Source organism: Culex quinquefasciatus, chromosome 3, assembly GCF_015732765.1.
Source record: "Culex quinquefasciatus strain JHB chromosome 3, VPISU_Cqui_1.0_pri_paternal, whole genome shotgun sequence".
NCBI classification, from domain to species: Eukaryota; Metazoa; Arthropoda; class Insecta; order Diptera; family Culicidae; genus Culex; species Culex quinquefasciatus.
Window position 1 is genome coordinate 158,849,040 of NC_051863.1, and position 27,898 is coordinate 158,876,937.

Here is a 27,898-nt window from a genome sequence, read left to right on the forward strand (position 1 = left end):
GGTTTCGTTTTGTAGGTGTGTGCGTGAAAGAGAAGCTGCTTCTCGCGCGCGCGTGTGTGTGTGTACAGTTATTTACACACCTCTACCTATCGCACACGAATCGTCGCGCCGAACGGGAGAAGCTGTCAAACCAAGTCCTGCAGGAAAAAAACGGCAGGAGGAAAAACAGAATGTTTTTGACGGAGTAGAAGCGGAAAAGTTCAAAATAAAGGAAAAAAAAAGTCCCGTGTGAAAAGTGTTGAGTAAAATCAATATTTTCGCGTATTTCCCACCCCGCGTGTCGACGAAGAAACCGTGTTCGGAATGTCGTCCGGTGCGGCGGCAGGCCCGAGCGGCAGCAGCAGTAACAGCGGCTCATCCGGCCCACCGACGCTGGGGCCCGGAGCGCTGGCCGCGGCCGAGGGCAGAAGCCAAACGACCAGCCTCGCCCGGGACGATTCCAAGTGGTACTTCACGTCGGAACAGCTGGCCAACTCGCCCAGCCGACGGTGCGGGATGGACGCGGACCAGGAGCTGATGTACCGGCAGCGGGCGGCCAACCTCATCCAGGACATGGGCCAGCGGTTGCAAGTGTAAGCAAAAAGAAAAAAAAATGTTGGCTTTGTTGATTTCACAACGTTATTAGGTTTTACGCCGACTCGATTTGGAGGTTGGAAAGGAGTGCACTGTTTACATGAACTTAGCACAGTTCGATGCGGTCGTCGATTTTGTTCGGGAAAATTCGTCGACAATCGACGAAGACCATATAAACAGTGCACACGAGCTGTCAAATGACGTCACGCTGTAAAACCTAATTGTGTGGTTCTTGGTGTGCTAATATGGCGACGTAGGGAATCAGGTTGCACGGACGGAGGGGAATGAAACGGAATGCGATTGTGGAATGCTGATGGTGCTAAAATTTTCTTGGGAGGTCTTCATCGGAATTGGATTGCTTTCATTAATGTTGTAAACATTGAAATCGTTTAAAGATGGCAGAAAATTATTCTCTGATTAGTTTGCAGCCATCGCGACCTCCGAGATTTCTTAAATTTTTTCTCTGAAACAAATCAAATTTTGTTCGAAATTGCTAAGGAAAAGGAAAGAGAAATCGAAAAGCTTAAAACTAAATCACGGTTTATATTTGTCTTTTGACGTCGAAAAACCTCCGTTGAAGATAAACTTAATTATAAGCTCACTCCGGCAGGCACGGAAGGCCGCCAGCATCTCTCCGGGAAGAGCGAATAGCTCGGAAAGCGTGAAGCGATCATCACCGGTAACATCAGCTTGTTCCGGTGGAGTACCGAACCCAAAAGCGGCTTCTTGTTCGCCACGGAAATCCGCCGTGTGGTTTCCACCACAGTTGGCGCACTTGACGCGCGCTTTAAGCTGCTGGGCTGCACCGGATAGCTTCTGGTCGAATTTCCAGAGCATCATCATCTCTCGACGCCTGCCAGGTTTCAATCCAGGTCGGAAATCGTGCGGTCCGGATATTCCTGGCCCAGACGATCTTCACTGGAACCTTCTCTGCAGGGTCAAATGTAAGGTAGTTGGAGTTTTGCAACTTCTTCACCACCATGCCGAAATTCAGTTTCTTATGGGTAAGGCTTGTGATTTTTCGCGATTTCAAGAAAGCCGTACTTCGGGTAATCGAATCAAGATTTTTTTTTCGCTGTCTTATTTTCGATTGTTGAGCTTTAATTTGAGCATAAGCATGAGCATGAGAGACCACCCATTTTTCGATTGTTGAGCTTTAATTTGTCCTCTAAACTACCCTAAGGTGATTTAAAACTTATAAATCCTAGATGGCGGCGATAAAATTAAAAAAAAAATATTTTTTTTTTTTCAATTTAACTCTTTACAACCCAACCCAGTCTTTAGACGGGTGTCGATCTAAAATCAATTTTTCAACAAATTTTTGTTCTTTAAAAAGCATTGGAAAGAAGAACTCTTCAAATTTTAGAAAATTTAAGGGTTGGAAGTTTGTAAACTTTTTAGTTTAACTTGTTTTATGTGATTTTGCCAATGTTTTTAAATGTGTCATTTTTTAGGGGTCAATTTGGCTGTTTTGCCTTCCTCAGGTTTTGCCTTACTGAGGAAAGGCTACAAAAACACTCGAAAAAAGAACTTATTAATTTGACCTCGTAGACCCACCTTCACGTATACATATCGGCTCAGAATCATGTGCTGAGCAAGTGTCTGTGTGGATGTGCGTAGGTGGGTGGAGAAAAAAAAATAAATGTCACTACATTATCTCCGGACTGGATGATTGGATTTTGACCGTATAAGTCTTATTCGATCCGTCTTGGGGTCCCATAGGTCTCTTTTTAGAATCAGCAAGTTTAGTAAAGTACTTCAAAAGTTATGGTAAAAAAACGATTTTGGCGTATGGCCGGAAGATTGTAAAAAGGTGGTTTTCCTATCATGTTATACATTTTCAGAAAGGCATTAAAAAGATCTTTCCAACGAGCCCAAAACATTGAAGATTTAACAACCCTATCAAAAGTTATCAGCAGTTAAGCGTTATTTATACACTTTTTGGAGGCCGGATCTCAGATATTGTGATAGAAATATTGTCTGAATCTTCCATGCAAACTATCGTTGAATAGGTTTTTTATCAGACTTTGCCGATGAGCCAGAAATATTGAAGGTCTGCGAACCCTATGAAAAAAGAAATGAGTAATAAAGTTGATTTGTTAAACATGTTAAGGGGGAATGTAGCTATTTTTACTGAATGTATTGACTTTATGAATGTGAGGAAGGCACCAACCACCTAAAGATGGATAAAGTAACGTTTTTTTACTAACATTTCCTGTATTTCAAGTAAAAAGAAGTATGCAATAACTTTTGTAGTGTCCCAGACTATGCCCCTACGCATTTTTTTACAATTTAAATGATAATGGTGCCATTTTATAGAAGAAAATGTGAAAAACAAGCAAACAATTTAAAAAGTGGCTGTACAAACATGAAACAATTAGAAAGGCAAAATCGAGCCAAACATTTCATTAGGGCACAAAACAAAACAACCACGATTCGAGAAAATCGCTTGCAAAAAGTGGACAACTTGTTTCAATTCCTATTTAAAAATGAAGCTTGACTGATGGTATTTTTACAAATGATAGGATAAAACACATCATTATCCTCAACTATGCTTGAATGCTTCTTATTTTATGTTGATTTTCGCAATAAAACTCATAATTTAAAAAAAAATCTCGTTATTGGGCCCTTTTAACTTTCCAACTGTTGTTCATAATGGGCCCTTTCTGAATGCAATTTCCAAGAGAACTAAAAGGGCACTAAAGCGCTGTCACCCGATTGTTGTTTTGAATGATGATTATGGGCCCTTTTGTTTAGATAGAAATAATGAGGAATCCAGCGGAAATTTTGATAATTGGTGAAGTTTTGTGATCGAATGATGAGAATAAGGCATGTGAAACATAAAAATTCTTCAAAAGTTTACTGAACAGCAGCCGCGGGACCCTACACATATATTGTATATCGACGAAGTTCTTGGTGAAACGTAAATCAAACTTTGTTTTGAAGTAAATTAGTGTTAAGAATGTACTTTATAACATAGAAAGTTACTCAACTACGAAAAACTAACGAAAAAGAAAAGGTCAAGTCAAGTTGTCTAGTTTGGAGTGAACATTGTTATGTGCCCTTTTGTTTTTGTGATTTTTTCAATAGGAAATTGTTTGCTATCAATCTTAATCTTGGAGGGCATGTAGAGAGTGTACTAATGAATGGAATAGTGGAACAATCCCGAATGTTTACGTTTTGGTTTTGTGCCCTAATGAAATGTTTGGCTCGATTTATTTAAAATTGATACAGGAGATTGACAATTTATTTAATTTAAACTCTGCTGAAGCTTATATGAAAACTAATGTTACAACCTTCAACAGTTATCCTGCATGATTCTCAAGTCCACTCTTCACTAAAATATAGAAAAATTGATGTTATAACTAGTTTATTGACTACACTACAACCAAACAATTCGCTTTTCATTAGTTCTGACTATTTCAAACTTATTTGTCACAACACTATTGAATTCAACGCACTTTGGAAAATCAGCCTTCAAGATTGTTTGCACTCCTACTGCTCAATGGTCATCAGGGATACCTTCTTACAAGATTCCTTTGGCAAAAATAAGTAAATGTGCACATTTTGAGCCAAATTGGTTAATATTTAAGGGTCGCTATAGATCGTCTTGACCGAGCCACGTAGCCCAGTGGTAACGCTTCCGCCTCGTAAGCGGTAGATCGGGGTTCAAATCCCGGCTCGGACCAACACAACTGGTGATCTTTTCCCTTCTGGAATCGATTGCTTAGTAAAGGGAAGGTAGTGTATCGTCACAAACTGGACCTTATCACGACACTGCCACTGAATCCGCTTTGTAAATGCCGGCCCCGATACTCTTCAAGGGTGTTCCCCTCAGGAACTGGGAAAGATTTACTTTTTTTTATAGATCGTCTTCTTCAAATCGCTGATAATCGGAATCGGAAACATTAGTTTTACGAAGCATTGTTTCTTGGGGACTATCCATAAACCACGTGGACACTTTTTTCGAAATCTCAACCCCTTCATGGGCAATTGTCCATACAAAAAAATCTTTTTTGTTTGGAGCGTGAACAATGGCCGTACCGAAGGCCTTGGCAAAATTTCACTTCGGATAATCGAAACTACAGGTAATCGAATATCGAAAAAATAATTCTCTGTCTTATTTTTGACTGTTGAGCATGACCGGTGATGAAATACTGAAAAAAAAAGTTTTTTTAATTTAACCCTTTACAACCCAACTCCGCCTTCAGACGGGCTTCGATCTAAAATCAATTTTTCAACCAATTTAGATCTTTGAAATTGTAGTTTGACTTGTTTTATGTGATTGTGCCAATGTTTTTAAAAGTGTCATGTTTTTAGGGGTCAACTTTGGCTGTTGTTTTTTTACTTACATTTCCTGTAATTCAAGTAAAAAGAATAATTCAGTAATTTTTGTAGTGTCTCAGACTTTCCCCCTACGCATTGGTTTTACAACTTAAATAATAATGATGCCATTCTTTAACAGAAAATGTGAAAACAAGCAAAAATTTCAAAAGTGGCTGTACAAACATGAAAAAATAGAAAGGCAAGATGTAATGATAGGAGGTGCTAGAATAGGAAAAACACTACCAACTAAACCAGATAAATCCAAATCAAAATACTAAAAATAAAACAAAAATAACAAGAGAAATAAAGTTTTTCGTAGAACAAAAGTTACTCAAAATGTCCTCCTGAACACGGGAAAAATAAAAAGTTTCGACAAAAAATTTTGGGTAGTAGGTAGTGGGTTAATACGCAACAAACCATTCAAATTTGACTAAAATGGGGTCGCAGAACTCGAATCTGATGTTAAAAGTTAGAATATAAAAAATATGAAAAAAAAAAAAATGAAGTCCCATACAAACCTTTGGATAATCGAGTCTGGACTGTACTGCCGTTCTACGCATAGAGTTCGAGCCAAACATTTCATTAGGGCACAAAACCAAAACGTAAACATTCGGGATTATTCCACTATTCCATTCATTAGTACACTCCTTACATGCCCTCCAAGAATCAGATTGGAGCAATTCTCTACCAAAACCGGAAATGGATTTTATTTGTATTTTTTTTATTTGGCTCAAACTTTGTGGGGGCCTTCCCTATGACCAAATAAGCTATTTTGCGTCATTGGCTCACCCATACAAGTCTTCATACATATTTGGCTGCTGTCCATACAACAATTGTATGTTAATATTCAAACAACTGTAACTTTTGAGTAAATTTTCTGATCAATTTGGTGTCTTCGGCAAAGTTGTAGGTATTGTTGAGGACTTTTGAGAAATAAATAGGTACACGGAAAAAAATTGGCGGCTCTATCTCAGCATCCTGAGGTCCAATCTTCAATGTCTCTTAGACAATTTTATAGCAACTTTTCCGACTTTTTCAAACAAAATATTTTTAGAAATGGTCACTCATGGTCACTATTTTTAAAAATCGAAAAACTGAAAATATTTCGCTAAAATTTCTAATCTTGAAAACGGAGCCCTTTATCAAAAAATCTGTAAAGTACTTTTCGATTGCGAATTCAATTTTGCATTAAAAAATAATGTCAAATTTGTTTTGGAAAAAAAATCGTTTTTTCCAAAAATCACTATTTTTTCAAAAATTCATATCTCGGCGGCAAATTTTTTGACCATGTTTCTCTATGGCTCAAAAGTTGCGGATTTTTGTCCCCTAAAACATATCAAAAAATCTCAAAAATCAAAAAATACGTATTTTGGGAAATTGAGTTTTTGTGAAAAAAAAGTTGATTAAAAAATCTGCAATTTTTTTTCCGTGTACCTATTTATTTCTCAAAAGTTCACCAATAATCAAAATTTCTACTGAATTCCTCATTATTTCTAACTAAACAAAAGGGCCCGTAAAAATCATTCAACACAAGAATTCTATGACAGCGCTTTAGTGCCCTTTCAGCTATCTTCGAAATTGCATTTAGAAAGGGCCCATTATGAACAACAGTTGGAAAGTTAAAAGGGCCCAATAACGATTTTTTTGACATAGGACTATGTCTTTACTTACTATATTGGGGGGCCAGTTCAGAAATTCGATCCAAAGCGTCACTTTTAAGCGTTAAAAAAGGGGACATTTTGAACGCTTATATCTTTTTTCCCTGTGAATCAATCCAGATGGTTGGACCACCAATCGAAAGAGGAAGACTTCAGCTATTGTTTAACTACATAGATAGTCTGACTAAACATAGTTAAAGCACTTAAAACATGCAATCAAAATGAGTAATTTTTCAGTACAAATCGGACAGATGACCAATCAGAGCGAGCGTATGCATTCGAGACCGCGCCCCTTTTGTGCCGTTCTCCGTCTGTGCCGCTATTTAAGCAGAAAATTTCGCAAAAGCAAGTCACTTTGGAACGAGCACTCGAACTGTGCACGTCGGGCCGGCGCGGAGCAGCTGCAGCAGCGGCCAATAGAAGAAGAGGACCAGCAACTAGAAGGAAGAACCACCGGCAGCAGAAGGAGGAAATTCGAGCGAAGCGGACGGCGTGGAAGTCGCTATGATGCGGCGGTTCTCATGAAAAATGGCCAATTCGACAGTGGTGGCCAAAACCAGGAGTGGCCGGTGGCCTCAAAGAAGGTTCCCCCGGGGCCTGGGGGGACATTTACAGAAACATACGAGTTGTGGCAATATGGGAATCAAAATTCATGGTTTTTTATACTGAACATAATAATGGCCATTTCGACAGTAGTGACCACAACCTGGAGTGGCCGGTGCCCTCAAACAAGGTTCCCTCGGGGCCTGGGGGGACATTTACAGAAACATACGAGTTGTGGCAATATGGGTATCAAAATTCATGGTTTTTTATACTGAACATAATAATGGCCATTTCGACAGTAGTGACCACAACCTGGAGTGGCCGGTGCCCTCAAACAAGGTTCCCTCGGGGCGTGGGGGGACATTTACAGAAACATACGAGTTGTGGCAATATGGGTATCAAAATTCATGGTTTTTTATACTGAACATAATAATGGCCATTTCGACAGTAGTGGCCACAACCTGGAGTGGCCGGTGCCCTCAAAGAAGGTTCCTCCGGGGCCTGGGGGGACATTTACAGAAACATACGAGTTGTGGCAATATGGGAATCAAAATTCATGGTTTTTTATACTGAACATAATAATGGCCATTTCGACAGTAGTGACCACAACCTGGAGTGGCCGGTGCCCTCAAACAAGGTTCCCTCGGGGCGTGGGGGGACATTTACAGAAACATACGAGTTGTGGCAATATGGGTATCAAAATTCATGGTTTTTTATACTGAACATAATAATGGCCATTTCGACAGTAGTGGCCACAACCTGGAGTGGCCGGTGCCCTCAAACAAGGTTCCCTCGGGGCCTGGGGGGACATTTACAGAAACATACGAGTTGTGGCAATATGGGTATCAAAATTCATGGTTTTTGATACTGAACATTCCAGATATTCCAGTGACATTGATTTGGTACACATGTCTACATACAGCCAAACACACAGACATTTGCTCAGCTGGTGATTCTGAGTCGATATGTAATGGCCATTTCGACAGCAGTGGCCACAACCTGGAGTGGCCGGTGCCCTCAAAGAAGGTTCCTCCGGGGCCTGGGGGGACATTTACAGAAACATACGAGTTGTGGCAATATGGGTATCAAAATTCATGGTTTTTGATACTGAACATAATGGCCATTTCGACAGTAGTGGCCACAACCTGGAGTGGCCGGTGCCCTTAAAGCAGGTTCCCCCGGGGCCCGGAGGACTTTTTACAGAACCATACGAGTTGTGGCATATTGGTATCAAAATTCATGGTTTTTGATACTGTACATGAAAATTGACATTCCGACAGTAGTGGCCACAACCTTGAGTGACCGGTGATCTCAAAGCAGGTTTCTTCGGGGCCCGTAGGGTCTTTAACAGAACCATACGAGTTGTGGCAATATGGATATCAAAATTCATGGATTTTGATACTGAACATGAAAATTGACATTTCGACCGTAGTGGCCACAACCTGGAGTTGCCGGTGCCCTCATAGAAGGTTCACCTTGGGAGAACATTTATGACAATTTTGCCGACAAATCTATGAAACAAAATAAAATAATCTTATTTCAGATTTCACTAGCAATCCAAAAACACATTCAAATTGTTTGGTCCTATGTCTTTCGGTTATGTCTCTGACATACCATCTTGAACTTTTTTTTAATTATGAGTTTTATTACGAAAATCAACAAAAATTCCCTGGGCCTTGTAAAGTCAAGGGGCATGATTTGATCCTAGTGCACTGCCGTTCTACGCATAATTGTCCCATGTCAGTTTTGGACGATTTTGACTTTATGAAATTTTTAAGTTTTGTTTGATGTGTACTTTAAGAAAAATACATATAATCTGGTACTTTGTTCGGAAACTCATTAAAAACAACACCAAGTCTGTTTGTCCCATCGTTAAATTTCTACGCATAATTGTCCCACCAATTATTTTCTTACACGGAATCTTTAGTTTTACTAAGCAGTATGTCTTGTTTACCTGTTGTATAGCAGGAGAATCACAAATAAGGGTGATAAATTGCTAACTGGGGCGATTAGGGACACATAGGGCGAATAGGAACCCACGGGACAATAATGCGTAGAAACACAGAAATCGGTCGAAAAATTTCAATCGCGTTTTTCTCAGTTGCCCTTTTTTGAACATGGGACAACTATGCGTAGAACGGCAATGCATTAGTTAAAATTTGGGTATAAATTCTTTTTTATAAGCACTGTGGACACCACTTCATGCTACGAGAACTCGCTTTGTCGCAGCCCCAGGGCTTAAGCGTTGACCGATAAGCTGTCTTCGTATCGTTCGTAGTGAAAATATCACAATTGCACAAGACACCGCTGCTTCTGTGACTTTTTCACTATCACAATGTGGGTTTTAGGTTGGGACTTCAGGTACAATTGATTTGTTGCTTAGCATTAGCATTTAAAATAAACCTGTGTCCTTTCCAAATCTATTTGATGTTAAAGTTAGTTGTAATTGTTAAGTTAGAGTAATGCTGTCAATAAACTTTGATTGATGTAGAATACTAGGCATTCTTTTATGACAAATTGTCCATAGAGTCTCGATCAATCAATAATGTAATGATATCGGACAAAATTCGCTCATCTGTTGAACTAACGATTTTCGGATTATGGTTGTATCGACCATTGTTGCGAATCGAGGAACTACGGATCTTTTAACGTAGGGTAGGGTAGTCATCAATGAGACACTTTTGGTTTTCAACTTTCAACGATTTTTCTATTTTTTTCATCAGCATTTTTGAATGAGCTTTTTTGGCATTTGCTTTTTTTTAGTGTGTTCTAACATTGACCAAAATATGATATCGATCCGACATCTACAGCCAGAGTTATTCAACTGTCTCATTGTAGACGCACTTGGCAGGAACAATGAGACAGCTGGGGAACAATGAGACACTCTACGAAAATCGATACTTTTCTAGTAAAACGTCATGTTTTTGCATTGTTTCATTACAGGTGACTTGCCTTGAACATTTTAGAGCAATTTTTCCAACATGAAACTTTAATTAACAAAAGTTATACTAAAAAGTATTTAAATTTTGTAAAATCCATATATTAATACCAAATAATTTATATGTTTGGTTAAATGAAGTTAAAACTCTATAAATATGCCAAAAATCATTTCCAATTCATTTTTTGAAAGATTTACATGGATTTTGAAATGTTTAATGGAAAAAAATCAAAGTGTCTCATTGTTACCCATGGGCTAAAATGAGTGGGGAACAATGAGACAGCCCTGGATTCTGGGTATATTCTAAATTTTGGTCAAACCTAATGAAAGGACATTGTAGCCCAACTCAATCCCTATGGAACGTCGAAAGAAATTTGAAAAAAAAATATTAGTTTTGGTGTAAATGGCAGCTTACGAGCGAAAAAGTATTTTTAGTCCATAATTTACTTTTACACCCCAGAATCAAACATTTATGAATTACTTTTCAAGGAAGCATCCATAACCAAAGCCACTATTATAGCAGACGTGTATCCAGTAGATACACCTTTCCCCCAAATATGAGCCAGATTGGTTTAAACTACGACTTGTGAGAGCCATTTTATCATTGTTCCCCGTGTCTCATTGATGACTACTCTACCCTAAATGGTAATTTGTTTTTAAAATCGCGATTTCTATCCTATTTGTATATCAGTTCACAAATTTTTATTGTTTTTTTTTTATAGAAGTAGTACTGCAACAGTTAATGGAACGTTTAGTTTTGAACATTAAGTTTAGAGGATTTTAGATTAAAATTAGATTTTCAATCCAAAGTAGTTAGCAAATGAATATTTGGACTTAAATGAATAATTGAATGAGTTGGACTTATGAATAACACACAACTGTGCATTTATTCTAGAGTCAGATCCATACAGCGTCAGTGTTTATTTGGTCGAAATGTACTAATTCATTGGCAGATCTGATTCTAGTTGTAATGTACGACAAGACGAAAAAAAAATTACAAAAATCAATAAAAATTAAGAAGCATTTACGCAGAGTTGATGATAATGATGTGTTTTATCGGATCATCAGTAAAAATACCATCAGTAAAGCTTCTTTTTTAAAAAGGAATTGAAACAAGTTGTCCACTTTTTGCAAGCGATTTTCTCGAATCGCGGTTTTTGGTTTTGTGCCCTGATGAAATGTTTGGCTCGAGTTGTTCCATGTTAAAAATAGTGAAATTGAGATAAGGGACCATCCATAAACCCCGTGGACACCTTAGGGGGGGAGGGGTTGGCGATTGTACACGCTCCATACAAAAAATCTTTTATTTGTATGGAAATTGTCCACGATGGGGGGGGGGGATGTTTTTTGCCTTCCTCAAGGCTATAAAATCACTCGAAAAATGAAATTCTTAATTCGACCTCCTAGACCCACCATCACTTGTATATATCGACTCTGAATCAAATTCTGAGCAAATGTCTGTGTGTGTGGTGGGATGTTGATCCAATAATTGTGTCTGTTTTGGTTTCATTCGATCCGTTTTGGGGTTCCACTAGTCGCTATTGAAAATTATAAAGTTTAGTTAAGTACTTCAAAAGTTATGCTAAAAAAACATTTTAGCAATGGTCTGGAAGATTGTAAAAAGGGTGGTTTTTGTAAGAAAACCCGTCATATTATACATTTTTAAAAAGGTATTGAAACTACTTTTCCAACGAGTTTAAAAGATTGATGATCTGACTACCCTATCATAAGTTGTAAGCACATAAGTGCTCAAATAATGAAGATCTGACTACCCAATCTGGTGGTATGAATAATGAGTCAAATTGATAGAACACTGAATGGTCCGCCCTTTTGTGTCTGTTTTAGATAGCATTACCCTTTAAATACGAGGAAGGCACCAACCACCTAAGGGTGGATTAAGTAAGGTTTTTTTTTACATTGAGCGCATAGTGGAACTGAAGTTTTGACCTTACAGTTCTGTTCCTAAGAAAAATTCAAATTGGATTTCTAGTTTTGGTAAATGTTTTCCTTGAGTCCTGAACTTGGTCCTGGAACAATCTTTTACAATTTGTGATTCCATAGATATCTCAGTTTAATTGATATTTTCCAAATTCTCTCGAAAAGGTTGAAACTTTAGGGTGGTTTCAAAAAGAATGATGTTGTGCTATTTGAATAAAAATCGAGATTTCAGTGCATTAAAACCCATATCAGAAAAATCTAAAAGTGTCTCATCCTGCCCCCATGGTCCATTATTCCAAAAAACTAATCGTATTCTTTTCCCCATTTTCCATTTTACAGATCCCAGCTCTGCATCAACACCGCGATCGTGTACATGCACCGGTTCTACGCGTTCCATTCCTTCACGCAGTTCCACCGGAACAGCATCGCCGCGGCGGCACTTTTCCTAGCGGCCAAGGTAGGGCCGTCTCCGGCTCGTTGAGTCCCTGTTCAAAATGTCTCAAAAATCTCACTTTCCCAGGTCGAGGAGCAGCCGCGCAAGCTCGAGCACATCATCAAGGTGGTGCACATCTGCCTGCAGCTCGAGGCGCCCGATCCGCTCAAAGAGAGCTACGCCGAGCAGGCCCAGGATCTGGTGTTCAACGAGAACGTGCTGCTGCAGACGCTCGGCTTCGACGTGGCCATCGACCACCCGCACACGCACGTCGTCAAGACGTGCCACCTGGTCAAAGGTAATGTGCGGTTTTGCTGTTTTGGAGCTGGGCAGCAATTTTACAAGACTTTTTCTTTCTTTCCACAGCTTCCAAGGATTTGGCTCAGACTTCCTACTTTATGGCGTCCAATAGGTGAGGGAACGGAAGACCTGTTTTGTTTTGTTTTCTCTCTCTCGTAGATATTTGTTAGATTCTTTTTTGTTGACTTTATTTGGTATCACATTTTGCTCAATTCCGAATGTTGTACATTCGTTACAGTTTACATCTGACCACGATGTGTCTACAATACAAACCAACCGTAGTGGCTTGTTTCTGCATACACTTAGCGTGTAAATGGTCCCGTTGGGAGGTTAGTAACCGTTTCTCTCTTTTTTAAAAACACAAATCTTCAAAGTATTATTCGATCGATCTCTCTGTACACCTGTTGTATTTTCGAAATAAATGGACACATTCGTTATGTTTACACAATTGCATTTTGTTTTCGTTTCCGTATCCGGGCGGCACCCCGCTGTCGATCGCTCTCAGATTCCACAATCGAACGAGGGCCGCCACTGGTTTCACTATGTGGACAAAACCGTCACGCTGGACCTGCTGAAGCAGCTGACGGAGGAGTTCCTGCACATCTTTGACCGCTGCCCGACGCGGTTAAAGAGCAAGATGAAATCGATCCGGGCGGACGCGTCTCAATCGGTAGGTTTTTCCGTTCCGTTTTCTCCCACAACCACACCGCTCGTTCGTATTGCTCATGTTCATGTTGTCCGCAACAACAGGATGATCAGGGCCGGAGAAGTGCTAGCAGCAGCTCGGCGGCCGGTCCGTCGTCGGCATCATCGTCGTCCATTCCGCGGGGCATCGACGACGCTGGTTCGTCGTCCTCGTCTAGTCATCACCGGTCCTCGTCGGCGTCGCACTCGCAACATTCGCACTCCAAGCAGAGCTCTTCTAGTGGTAAGTTTGTGTTTAAAGAATTATTTTTACTAGGGGAAAATCACAAATTGTTGACGGGGTAAAAATATGGTGTTATTTCAAATCAATTTTTCGATCAGTGCAATGCAGCGTACTTTAATCTACAAAAGCCATTTTTGCTTAATATGCGGACCTGATTTTGCTTCATTTTGTTCGCAAATAAAAGATGTTGTACCACGGTTTATTTTCCCGAAAACATTAAAATATGGAAAAAAACGGCAGGTCGGATTTTAGACACCATGTAAGAAGGGCTCTTTCCCGACACTGTGCGTGGTGGATCTAAATCAGTGTTTCTCAACCGGTGAAAAATTTCCCCTGGGGAATGACGATGCAATAGAAATTCAATGCGTTTTTGTATCTTTATTCGTATTTTTTAAACTTGTATTTTAAATATATTTGATTTTTTATGATAAGTTAAAACATCATTCATTTTGCAGATGTTTTAAAAATATAGCTGACTAAAACTAAAATTCAAAAGTGTTAATCGAAAAGGCTGGTACAAATCCGAAAAAATCAGGGGGGCAAAATAGTAGTTAATGTAGTTGCAAAAAGAGGATTTTTTCAGCACGAGTCGTACATTTATCCAACGAGGTTCACCGAGTTGGATAAATACAAAGAGTGCTGAAAAAATCAAGTTTTGCAACGAGTTCCATACAACATTTTTTGCAATTTCAAAAAACACACACTGAGTGAAATTTTATGTCAAATTTTCATGTATTTTGTCAATAAATCGTTTAAATAATTTTTTAAAAGTGTTACTTTTCGAAACAAGTGCTGAAAAGTGTTGCTATTCGATTCTGTTATTTTTGGTACAGAAAAGTAGGCTATTTCGTCGTTCAAGAATGACAGGAAAAGTAAGTATTTTCACGACGGAATTGCAAAAAAAAAGTTTTCGTAAAAACTTCTAAATTTCGATGGAAATTTAAGTTTCTGAAAATAAAACAAAATATACTTTTTAACTAGGCAGCTTTTGAAATGATATACAGTAGTTGTAACAAACTAAAATGACCGAAGGGTTAATGGATGCAAAAATCATATTCAATAAATAAACAAACTTTTTTCAACCTTTTTTTTAATTTCAAGTTACAATTAAAGAAATATGAAAAGTAAGCATTGTAAATAAATTTGAGTAACTTTTATTGTTATATTTTATCTGGAAATATAATGCATCGGTGGTCCTCTCGTTATTTTTTGTTCAGCCCAGTTACCGAACAACGACTTTATTTGTGAAGTTTTGCGTTGGGGGGTGAAGTTCTTAAAATTCAGGCAAGAGGGAAATTGATCAATAAAGGTTGAGAAATACTGATCTAAATAATTGTCAGTGGATCTAGTTTAGAGCAACTCTTTTTTTTAATCTAATCTAGTTTAGAGAAACTCTTTTTTTGAAGATTTTTTTCGATTTTATACGTTTTTTTGTTCACAAAAGTCGCATGATTCATGTATAGAGCAATTCCAACTTACTGGGTTCCTTGGCCAACATAATTAGACCCGCATTTTTTGCCACTAGGGTAACCTACACCGTGATAGGGTAGTCCCAAAAAAACATAGCTCCGTGCCATTTATATATAAAAATCTTAAGTTTAAAATTCTGGAGTTCAAAATTTAAATCAAATATATATATTTTTTAGTTTCGAAATCCTTAATTCCTAAATCTTTTGCGTAAATTCCAGAATTCAAAAATACTTAAATTTCCAAAATCCTGAAATTCCTACATTCTGAAATTCTAAAATTCTTAAATTATAAATTTGATTTTCTTTACTTCTTTTATTCTCAAAATCTTGAATTATTTAATGATTGAATAAAAGCAAACAACTTCTCAAATTTTAAATTATTGGAGTATTTATTTTATAAAACTTTTAAATTATTATTTTTTTATTCTTCAATGCAGCCGGAAAATCGAACATTTTTAGAGTATTTTTTTGTTAGAAACAAATTCCTCGATTTTTTTTTTTATGTTCTATTCTAAGTTTGGGATTTTTTAAGGTTTTTTAAACTTTGATTTTTTGTTTTATTTTATTTAAGAATACTTAAAAAATAAAAATTTCAAAATCTCGGATTTTTTTAATTTTTATTTTTTAGATTTTGTTTTATTTTAAATATTAGGTTTTTAGAATTTTCTATGTTTGAATTTTGCTATTTTCAATTCCATACATTTTTTTTGCATTTAAACGATTTTAAATTGCAATTTTTTTAGGTTCTAAATTTTAACGGAATTTTGAATTCCTGGAGTTTTTTTTTGAAAAGGTCCAAAAAACCAAATTTTCAGTTTTTGCTTTTTGTTTTTTTTTTTTTTTTTTTTCAATAACCCCTGAGTCAAGGCGGATTAAAAAAAACCCAAACGGGGTTTAGTGTATTAGTATTTTGCGTTTCGAGATTCGGCATAATAGGGCAATTTAGAATTTTCAAAATAATTGGGTCCTAAAATTGAGTTTAAATTTGTGATATTACTGTTCACAATGATAAAGCTTATTTTTTTTGAGTTCAATGACTCTTTTTCTACGACCGCAAAAGATTCAAAATGTATTTTTGAATAAATTAAAAAAATAACTTCGCGGCTCGCTTCGACAAAAAAGTTCCTACTTGACAGCTTGTTCCAAGGGGAGTTGGAGTAGTCATCCATCGCACTGCGCGAAGAAACGTCAAACGCCACTTTCGGTTTCTGTTGAGGACGTATTAGACTACGACAACAAAAAAACTTTTTGACAGTTTGTTTGTTTGTTTGCTATAGTCTAATAGCTCCTTTAGTTTTCAGTTGCGTTTGTTTGGTTGCCTACATTAGTTTGCAGAAACGTCAGCTTTGCTTTGTTTGCAAGTTTGGCAAACTGTCAAACGCGAAAAAGTGCGAGTTTGTTTGTTTGTTTTTCATTGTCTGATTACCAAGTGACAGATAGGTGCTATTGGCTGATGCACGAAGTGATTTGTTTACCTTTTTTTGATACCCTCCGCAAACGTCAAACCATACAAAATAGCTGCCGAATCTTTTCCGGGAGGGATCCGGAAAAAGATCCGGCAGCAATTTGTATTGATTTGACGTTTGCTGAGGGTGCGGAAAAGTTTGGTTATGTTCTGCTTGCAAAAGACAATATCCTATCCCTCGCTTGGTCCAGACCAAAATCCGCGATAGAGCTGTCAGACCAAAGAGTAACAAGTAAACAATCTTCGTTTTTGACGTAGGTGCAAACGGATCAAAAAAAGACAATTTTAAACATTTTTTTTTTTCAATTCTTCAACTGTTTGTTAGTTTCAAATTAATGTGTAGGCCAGAAAATGATCAAATAATTCGGCGTCCTGTTCAAAACGGTTAATTTAGTAGTTAAGAGCAACGATACCAGATTATTTTATGGTAGATCTGTGTTTAATAAAAATATCTGTGTTTTATCTGTACCATGTCGATTTCGAAGCCGTAGAAGACATTTTTAATTTTTTTAACAGCAGATTTTAGCTATTTCGACGCGAACATTTTAAAAAGTATCATGTACAAACCGTGCGTTTTGAGAAGAACGCATTTTAGTGTTGAGCATCATTGTTCAATTCCCTTTTTAATGAACAATTGTCTACGAAATCGGCCGTTTTCGACCATTTTTATTTTTTGTATTTTTGATTACTTTCTTGCTTTAATACATTGCAGATTTTACGATCCCAAAAATCACAAATATCTGTGCAGATTTCCGAAAAATTGTCGACGTAGTTTATGACATTGGATAAACATGATTTTGGACTATTCATTTTAATAAATTAGTTTTAAGGTGAAAAGAAATATAAATTCGAATAAGTTTCAACATTGTTCAACATTAAAAAAACGCATAACTTTCGTTAAATCTAACGGATTTTCTCTTGCAGGTGACCTATTGCTGAAAGCATCACAATCGGGCAACCACAAAATTCCATCGTCTTCGTCGTCATCCTCCGGCAATTCCCGCTCGCGCAGTGACCGACCATCCGCGTCACAATCCCAGCAACAGCAACAACAACTTCATCAACAGCAGCAAATGTTGGCCAAAATGGGGCAACTGCCACCTCAGCAGCAACAACAGCAGCAGCCCCAACAACCGCCACAGCCCCAACAGCACCGAATGCCACCGACGTCGTCTTCTTCGTCGTCCTCGTCGTCGTCACGTGGTGCTAGCGGTGGCTACGGTCATGAAACTGGTAGCCGGGATTCCAAGGGCCGCATGATGCCCGCGGGAACTGCCGGAGCGCCACCGCCGATGCCCCATCCGTACGGTCAGAACAAGATGGATCGCCAGAAGGGGGCGCCGGGCGCGATGAATCCGGGTAGCAAATCGTCGTCGAGTTCCATGATGGCGTCGCTGTTTAGTAATGCTCCGCCGCCGGTCATGAAGCAACCTGGACAGCAACCGCCGTACGGGTCGCATCCGCCGAGCTATAGCCAGTCGATGAGTGGCCGAACCGGAGGCAGCAGCAGCAGCAACAACAACAGTAGTGAATCAATGTCCGTCCCAAGCCAGCAACAGCAGCAGCAGTTCAAGGCTCAGCAGCTCGATTCTTCATCCTCGTTCCGCCTTATAGACGATAGCAACCGGATAGCGGCGACGTCGGCGGCCTCCGACGCGATGCAGCTGTCCACACCACCCAAGCAGTCGAAACTGTCGTCGATATTCAGCCCAGACTGGAAGGAAACGACGGGAGAGCCAGGCCAGCAGTTGCCCGGGAAGTCTCGGCCGGCGCCGCCGGGAATGCCGGGCTTGAACAAGCCCATCAAGGACAGTCCTAGCAGTAGGGAGAAGAAACCGACACTGCCGTCGTATCCGGATCAGCAGCAGCAGCAGAAGCAGCGTTCGGATACGCCCAAGAAGGACCGTCGGGTGGATCCGATGGCGGTCGGTGGGGGGCAGAAGCAGAAATCTTCCTCGTCGAGTTCCAGCTTGAAGCGTAGCTTGGAATCGATGTCGGCGCCGGCGCTGACCATGCCCGGAGGAAGTAGCACCGTTGATCCGACGGATCTGCTGAGTCTGGGTGGAAAGCATCCCAGTGCATCGATGACGGCTTCGGCGGTCAAGCGGTCACTCACCGGTAGTGAACAGGTTCGCCAGGAGGATGGGACGGACTTTCGGGAGTCGAAGGTACGCAAAGTGGAACCGACGTCGCCAACGGAAGTGTTGTTTTCGTCCTCGTTTGATCTTTCGAACACGTTCGACAAGGAGACTGGGGATAGCTTCTCGATGTTTTCGTTTGGTGATCCGGGTTCGCTGCTTTCGCAGCCGTTGCTCAGCGATTCGAAACCCAGCTTGGGAGCAGGCATCAGCAGCAATAGCAACAGCAAAAGTGGCTTCCCGAGCACAATCAACGGCATCGAGACGAATCCGGCGCTGGTCAGCTCGTTGCTAAAGGAGAGTCTGCAGCAGGACAGCAAGTTCGGAATACTCAGCAGTGTAACGTCGCACGAGTCTGGTGCTAGTGGGCCGATGGTCTCGATTCCGGACACGGTCAACATTAAAACAGAGGCTCCGGATATGAACGCACCGGCGACGATCAGCAGCCTGTTGGCGCCGACGACGGTTGCTTCGGCAGCGTCCCTCACCGCTACCAACTCCGACGTGCTGCAAACGCTTACCGGCGATCCGTTGATCGCATCCGCCAAAGACCAGGAAGACCCGCACCGAATCAAGACGGAAAAGAAAAAGAAGAAGGACAAACACAAGCACAAGGAAAAGGACAAGACGAAAGACAAGGACCGCGAGGAGCGCAAGAAGCACAAAAAGGACAAGGACCGGCATCGGGACAAGTCCGACCAGGGCAGCGACGCGTCACTGCTCAGTCCCCCGACGGCGACGGCCCCGCCCGGTCCCATCAAGATCAAACTGCCCAAGGACAAGCTGAATCTCCCGTCGCTCGGCGAACCCGAACCCGGCCTCAAGATTAAAATCCCCAAAGATCGGCTGTCCGGGTCGGGGTCGTCCCTCGCCGGCAACGCTCCACCACCGTCGTCCGCCCCGCCCAACCCGTTGAAGCTGAAAATCTCCAAGGACAAAATCGAGCACTACAACGTCAGCTCGGACGGTGGCCCGGTTGCCGGTGGTGGTGGCTACAACAATGGTTCCGGCCACGGCCACGGTGCGGCAACGACGGCGACTACGGCTGGCCCGAGTGGTTCCAGTGGTTCGCACGGCCACGGTCACAGCAGCAAGAAAAAGGACCGCGACAAGGAGCGGGACAAGAGCAAGTCCAGCAAGACTTCGTCGTCGTCCTCGTCCGGCGATTACAGCAAGCAAAACGGCGGCGGCGGTGGCGGATCGTCCGCTGCCGGTGGCTCGTCGAACAAATCTTCCTCCAGCAAGGTAAGTGACGATATGGCGTTGTTTTTCTGATTGCAGAGTTTGGTCGTGTGTTTGAGGGGTTTCGTACGTCTGGTGGTTTGTTTCTAGGTCGTGATACAATCGCTGACCTTTCGTATTACAGGCAGAACGAATAATTCTTAATTATTGATTGTTTCGTAAGTAACCTCTCAAACCAAGCACCACGTGTGTGTACATTAGAGCGTACTGTAAATAAATTGTCCAAATCAAGTTTAACTGGACGGTCCAAGTTTGCTCCAATCCGGGGCGGAATCTATGTAGACCGATCTACACAAAAAAAAATGTTAGTAGCTTTTTTATATTTATAACAAAAAAAATGTTTAAAAAATCAATTTGACGCTGTCGCCTCAAGCTCGAGCTTCCTGAAGTTAAATTTATTCAAAAGTTTTCTTCCTTCCACCCTGGCCTTCGAAATCCAAATTCACACCCAGGAATCTCCGGCCGACAGGTGACGACGTCCTCTTCCATTCTTTTTCGTTTACATTAAATTGTTTGATAATAGGTCGACCTAGGTTTTGTTTTCCAGTTTATAAAATTATGCAAATTGATTCAACGAACGTATTTTCAAATTTTCCCAAATTCAATTAAAAAAATTAGTAGATACTTAACAAATTGAAACAGGTGCGCCGCGTAACCGCGCGCGCGCGCACCTGTTACCTTCATGTGATAGACTACACCGACAGCCGGTGGTTGTTACACTGGGCTGTTGGCAAAAACAAAACAAATTCCGTTCAAAAATAGGCAACACACACTGACACACACACGCCGAAAAATAGACATTTACACACATAAAAACAAACACACACACACATTGTCAAGAACTGATGAAAAATCAATGAAAGTTGAAAAGGTTAAATAAAAAGTGCATTTTTTACAAAAAAAAACCCAAAAAAAAAATCCATCGTGATTGAACTGTTGTTGTTTTTGTACTCATTTCGTTCCTGATGGTTGTGCTGCATTTTTGGTGGCACGTGATCTGTTGAAAGAAATTTTCCGATTCTTCCCCGCGAAAGTTGTTGGACTGTCTGTCTGATTTGAGTAGGTATCGATTTCTCCTTTGGTTGGCGTTGTTTCTTTTTATTTATTTTTTCCTGAGTCGTTGTTCGTTTTGTTGGTCAGTGGGATTGCTTGATTTAGAATTCGCAAGAAAAGAAATAGATTCGGTTTGCAAACATGGATGCTGATTTGAAAAAAAAAATGTTTTGTCAAATTGAAATCGACAATTTTCTTGCTGTTAGGTAGGTTCGTATTTGGTAAGTATGAAATTAGTATGTAGATTCTCCGATGGTGATCTGATCATGACATTAATTTTTTTTTTGCATCTTCGCTGGCGAAAAAAACTGTCACGTATTATCATGAGAAAAAACTAACACTCAAAAAAATAAACTTCCTCTTATAGTTACACATCCTGGACCTAACTTCGCTTAGACATATCGACTCAGAATCAAATTCTGAGGATGAGTGTAGAATGAAATTGTCACTCGAATATCTAGTTTAACTGGCCAACGGATCTGTGCCGGATGTGTTTCATTCCGTCCGGTTTGGGGCCCCGAAAGGTTCTATGAGCAATTCCCTAAAATTTCCATTTTGCATCATTAATTTCTTCATTCAAGTCTCCATATAAATTTGGGATTGTCCATAGAAAAGTGCAATGACAACATTTTAAAAATCTGTATCTCGAGAAGGGATGGTCTAATCGATTTGATGTCTTCGAAAAAGTTGTAGATTAGATTGTGATTGGGACTATTCAGAAAAAAAAACATAGTGGAGCAATTCGAGCCCAAAACAGGAATTTTGTAGGGACTTCTTTCTCGACCCTTTCCGATTTCAATGAAACTTTGTAGTCATGTTATTCTAGGCATATATAAGCCATTTTTGTGTATATGGAGCCAGTTCCACTCGATAATGACAGTTGAGAAGGGCGTAAGTGTTATCAATATTTTTGTATTTTGTAATCTGGAAGCCGTTGCATCGTATCAGAAAGTTGTCAAAGACAAACATGTAGGAAATTTGACGGGATTCCGGAAAAATGCACTGAAAGAAAAAAACGCGCCCCGTTTATGAGATTTTTTGATTTTTAAGTTTAAAAATCAAATTTAAAGGTGAGCCCACGATTTTTTTTTCGTTCAATTTTTTTGTGAAAATAGCCTAACATATTACAAAAAGACTCACAAAAAATGAAGGAAGGAAAATGGACGATCTTTCCAGTAAAAATATTTATGAGACTGAAAAATCAAGTCTGTCATATAGAAATTGTCAAAAACCGCAAATTTGAAAACTAAAAAATATTAAATTTAAAACAATTTTTTGGAAATCTAAAAAATCTCAAATAAAATTAAAATTCTTTAATTCTTGAATTCCTAAATGCATAAATTCTCAAATTCTTAAATTCTTAAATTCTTAATTTTTTAGAAGAAAATATTTCAAATATTGGAAATGCAATTTGTTTCGGAATGAAATTTTAGTGAGGAATTTGGAATACAATCTGTATTAAAATTCATATATTTTGAATTTTTAGAATTTCGAAAGTTAAAATTGAATCATATTAAAATTTTTGATTTTGGTTTTTTGAGCTTTTATTTTTGAAGTTAAATTTCATTTGTTAGATTTTTAAATTTAGTTTATATTGGTTTATAATGTTCTATTTAGTTTATATTGGTCAAAATTATTGTAGTGTCCCTCTGATTTGCAAAAAGATTTTTATTGTGACACTTTTCTTGACGTCTCTTGAGGTATATTTTAAATAAATTTTTTGCTTTCATTCCTTCAAACATCAAACGAGTTTCATTTTTTTTAATCAAATACTTTCTGTATTAGTATTACAGTCATCCCACATATTCGGAACACCCACAAATTCGGAACACTTTTGTGGTAATTTGTCAATAACATGGCAAATGCAGCTTTTCTGTCGATCCTACTATTTTTAGGACCTTCATTTGGACATTCTCTTGCTATTTCACTAGTAAAAGTAGTACTTTTTGAACAAAAAACCACATTTCAAGACTATTTTACCAAGAGCACCAAAACTCTGGCTCCAAATTGCCTGTTCCGGGATTGTGGGATGTTATTGTGCCTCCCACAATTGTGGAACACCTGAATTTAACTGATATGTTCACAAAAAAAGTTATCAGACCATTCATAAAACATAACTAAGCTTGAGTTTCGTTGGTTTCAGTGCGTGAAGTCATTATTTTGTAGAAATTATGTACTCATGGAGAGAACCAAAGTTTGTTTACATCCGTAAGAAAAAAGTGTTCCGAAAGGGTCAAAGTTTTTCTCCAAAAACTTGATATGAAAGTTAAAATTTGTAGTTGTTCTATACAGCATTCGAAAGATCGCAAGAAAATCTTTCAAATGAAGGCAAAAGCGAATCATTAAGTTCAATCATCGATTTTCTATGTTTTTTTGAACATTGGCTGATCTGTAAACTGTTCCGAATATGAGGGATGACTGTAGTTTTGGAAATAACATTTCTTGAATGTTGGCCTTTTTTTATATGGCGCGGATTGAGGTTTCGGTCGGCGCGGATTTTTTTTTCGACACAGCCCTGCACTTACGCCCTTCTTAACTGCCATTATCAAGTGGAACTGGCTCCAAATACACAACAATGGCTTACATAAGCGCAGGATAACATGTCTACAAAGTTTCATTGAAATCTGAGAGGATCCGGTAGAACCGATTCCCTATTTGACATGGAATTGCTCAGTAACACTTCAAAAACATTTTTAATAACTTTTTATCACAAAAACGCGATTTTGACCACTTTATTATACAAAAAAGCCAACTTTTGAGCTATAGGGTATGACTGACGAATTGTTTTGGCCAAGTTATAATTTTTTGATAAATACAGTTTTTTTTTGGAAAGTAGGTACTTATCGAAAATGCATACATAAAAATCATGTTTAAATTTGAAATTAAATTTTAAATCGAAAAGTAATTTTGTAAATTGTTTATTAAGTGCGCCGTTTTTCTTGCCTTTAATAATTTTTTAACACAGTGTCCGTCTATGAAAAAAAAACTTCTGTGAAAATTCTCTACAATTTGCTTTTTAGGATATTGTTAAACCGATCTTTGATTGCTGGCCTTGCAAAATATGAAAATTACCTAAAATGATTTTTTGTATGTTTTACCTAATGGACCACTTCCATTCGAGCAGTTTTCCATGTAAAATTATCATTTAAGCCCAAAATAAGATTCAGATTCAGCGGGCAAAATTACATGGAAAAACATATATTTGGACAATTTTCGAAATTCGTTAGGGTGGTTCCATATGGGTTTCGCTTGAAAATTAGACTTTTTCAAATGAATATATCTCAAGTTTAAAGAAAAACACCCCTGAGTTTTTTTCAGCGTTTGTAGTGCTAGATTTCTTCTTTCAAATGCAGCCTGGTGCTTAAAATTTGGCTTGCGCTTTTTAGAGATATTTATGTTTTAAATTTGCATCTTTTTTTCCTTAAAATGGCTGTAACTTTTGACACTTAAGTCCAAATTGACATGTCAAAAAAATGAAAATGTTCGTTTTTTAGAGCTCTAAAAGTGCTCCGAATATCACCTTTCTCTAAAAGTTAACCCTGCATTCCCACGCTCAAAAACTGATTTTTGAAGGTTTGCTCAGATGCTTTCTATAAATTTGGTCATAGAAGGCGTAGATGACGAGATAAAATGTTGGTGTCTTCGACAAAGTGGCTTGAATTGGCCAGCCCAACAACTTTTTAGAAGACATAAAAATTCCCAAAAATATTTCTGAAAAGTTAGATTTTCAAAATCACCCTAAAAGTGAACCATCCTAATTTTGAACCAAACCGAAAGTTGCCCCCTTCCATTTGCAACAACTCTTCTGAAGACATCAAAGCTCCAAAACGTCACCATTTTTCGGAAAATCCATTTACCACTTAATTTTGTGATTTGGACCACTGTGCATTGATCATATTTTCAATGTAAAATATGACTCTTGTGTTAAATTTTCTCAACCTTAAAAAATATTTTCAGATTTTTTAAATCACCACTTCCTTCTTTTCAAAAGGGCCAAACAATACGATTTAATCTAGTTTGGGCCGTAATACTTCAGGAACTACATATCTAGAGTTTTTATTTATTTATTTATTTTTTAGGAGGTCCTATACTGTCCCATATGCATTTTCGTCACTTTTGAGGTAATGATGCAGTTTGGTTCAAAATCGTGCGATCTTTCAGAAAAGCCAAAACACTCCGTACTTTGTTCAAGAAATCAGGAAAAAAATGATTTTTATCAAAACAGAAACATATTTAAATGTTTGGCAACTGAACATTTCTCACTGACTAATTCTTAGGTCAATTAAAACAGGTACTAAAAAAACTTTTTTGACAAAAAAGGATACAATGGTGGATTTCATTTTTTTTGCCGTTACACGCCTGTGGATACGCTGGCGATACCGCATAAGGCCTCATTATATTGATACCATGACTGCTCACGATTAAAAAAACGGCCAATGTCCACATCTGACAAAAACGAGTTATTAACACCAGGAGGTAGGTCCAACGCATCTTCTGAAACTTGAATTTCACTAAAATAGTGTTTAGTTTTGGCTGCCGATGCGAAAAACCAAACGCTAAATATGCCACTCTTATGAGAAATTGCCTTGACGGAGATTTGGTGAAAAACACTAAAACGAGTTTTTCTCGGAATACTTGATTTGGCATAATGGCATAATAATTTTCAATTATGGGCAGATGGCTGATAAATAATTTAATTTGTTTATGCAGTTCGTCTTTTTTTTTATTAGACAAAAAGGCAAATTAGACAAATTACCAACCAAATGTTTAAGAAAATTATTCTCTCAGCATTACAGGTACAATCACACTTTGATTGTTTACTGTATCTCGAAACGTTAATCACATACTGCCTTCTAAAGCAAAATTAAATTCCGGCCTTCCAACCGGAGATCCAACCCGTCTAGGCAATCCCCATCTAGTTCGCCTTTCTACAGTAGAAATAAAATGATACACGGGACTGAGCATCAACCCATTATGATACAATTTACACTTTACCATAGCTGCGTAGCCGGCTTACGGATATTAGTTTAACCACTGACGAACTGACGTGCCACGAGCAAACCACTTTTGACCGCAGTTGTCTTCTTCTTGTTTGGCGTTTTTGCTTCTAGCGAAAAATCTGTCAACCGATTTTTCTCTCTTCCCTCTCTTCACTAGCTCTCTTCTTTCGCTTCGCGCCAATGTTTACATGCAATGTATTGTTGAAGTCAGCATAAACTAACACACGCTTTCGCCGAAACGAACAGCGCGTTCCAAAATCGTTCTGAGCGCATACTCTTTTGAAACGACGCAGATTACAAATTGAAGCAGAGTCGCAATATCAAAAACACGTGTGGGAGAGAGAATTAGTTCAGCGAACCTGGAGGTAGATGGAGTTGGTCGTCAGTGGTTTAACACTCATTAGCGGGACAGCAAAAAAAAAATAGGGATTTTCAAAATAAATGTCTTTCGAGGTCAATCGTCTGAGCCCCCTTCTCTTTCTCGTCTTCCCTCCTCCTTCCAGCAAAGTGTTCCTTCTTCTTCGCAGCAGCAGCATCCGCTGGCGGTGGCAGGCTCGCAGGTTAGCCACCATCCGGCGAGCTTCGATTACATGCAGCATGCCCAGGCACCGTCCCTTCTCCAGCAGCAGCAATACTTTAACCAGTTTGGAGGTGCGTTCAACGTCCAACAGCAGCAGCAGACCCAGCAACAACAGCAAATGCAACAGCTGTTGATGAACAATAGTGCCATAAAGATGCCTGGCACCACAGCGATTCCCCAGTCGCTTTACTACGGCGCTAGTAATACGGGCGGAGGCGGCAATACTGGCAAAAAATAGTTTCGACCCGGTTCGAGTTGAGTTGAGTTTCGTTTGCGCTTTATGCGATGAAGTGTTTCTTTTTGCAGTAATTTGTTTGAACTAAGCCGTTGATACTAATGCTATGAGATATCTCACCCTCTGGAAGCTGTTATTCAATTACGTTGTAAATAATCATGAATAGAACATAATAGAAAACCCCCACAAAGATAACAAAAAAAAAACAAAAACGCCGTAGCCTCCAAAAGCAATATTCATAATTTAATTGAAATTTTGCTCACAGTTGGGCAGCAAAAGCCTGTTCCGGTTAAGAGTTTTAGAATTTTCTGTTAATTAAAAACTAACAAAGATTGAAAAGCCCAACTCTCGTATCTTGAGAATGTAATACAAACAAAAAAAACCAAAAGGATTTTTTTTCTAAAATAGGAAAAAAATAAATAAAATAATCAAGTGCTTTACACAGATACGGAGCACTGCAAAACTATAAAATTACGTTAGCAAAATATTATTTAATTGTTTAAAGACTAGCTCCTACAAACCGAGCGAAGCCAAGCTCTGTAAAACTGGTGGCTTGGTTTCCCCCCAACAATTAAGCATCTTTGTGTATTGTGGATTGCGTCAGATTGAACCCAATATATAAAACAAATAAAAGAAAAAAAAGAACTCACACTGCACACATGATAGTTAATCAATACAGAAATAAAAACAAAAGTTAATTCCTATTACTGACGAAAAAAAAAATCTAGAATGAAAAGAAAAGTCTGAGCCTGAGAAGTGAAATAAAAAAAACTCTAGGAATATAGCAAACAAACAGCACTTAACAAATGAAAAAATGAAAAAACACTATTACTAAAACCGTGTCGCAACTGTTGCACATACACACTATGATATTGAGTACTGATTATAAAACAAGAACAACAAAAAGAAAACAAACCTAAAAATTCAATAACAAAAAAAAAACAAACAAAAAAACAGATGTAGTTAGACAAAATTGCATTACCGTTTATTGTAACAGGCAGCAGCAGGGCGTGCACCGTGGTCGATTGCGTTAGTCATTAAAAAGAAAAGGCTCATTCGCTGATAAAAATGGTTAAAAA

The 27,898-nt window shown here is 38.8% G+C and overlaps 1 protein-coding gene across 1 annotated transcript; it reads left to right on the forward strand.

Moving 5' to 3' along the window:
* Positions 1-220: 220 nt before the first annotated feature.
* Positions 221-27,898, forward strand: LOC6045920 (cyclin-T). The gene is made up of 9 exons (XM_001863166.2): positions 221-572; positions 12,316-12,433; positions 12,497-12,707; positions 12,776-12,821; positions 12,948-13,038; positions 13,215-13,379; positions 13,460-13,637; positions 17,496-19,954; positions 26,508-27,898. The coding sequence occupies exons 1-9, from the start codon at positions 304-306 to the stop codon at positions 26,820-26,822; spliced, it is 3,852 nt and encodes a 1,283-aa protein (XP_001863201.2). The 5' UTR covers positions 221-303; the 3' UTR covers positions 26,823-27,898.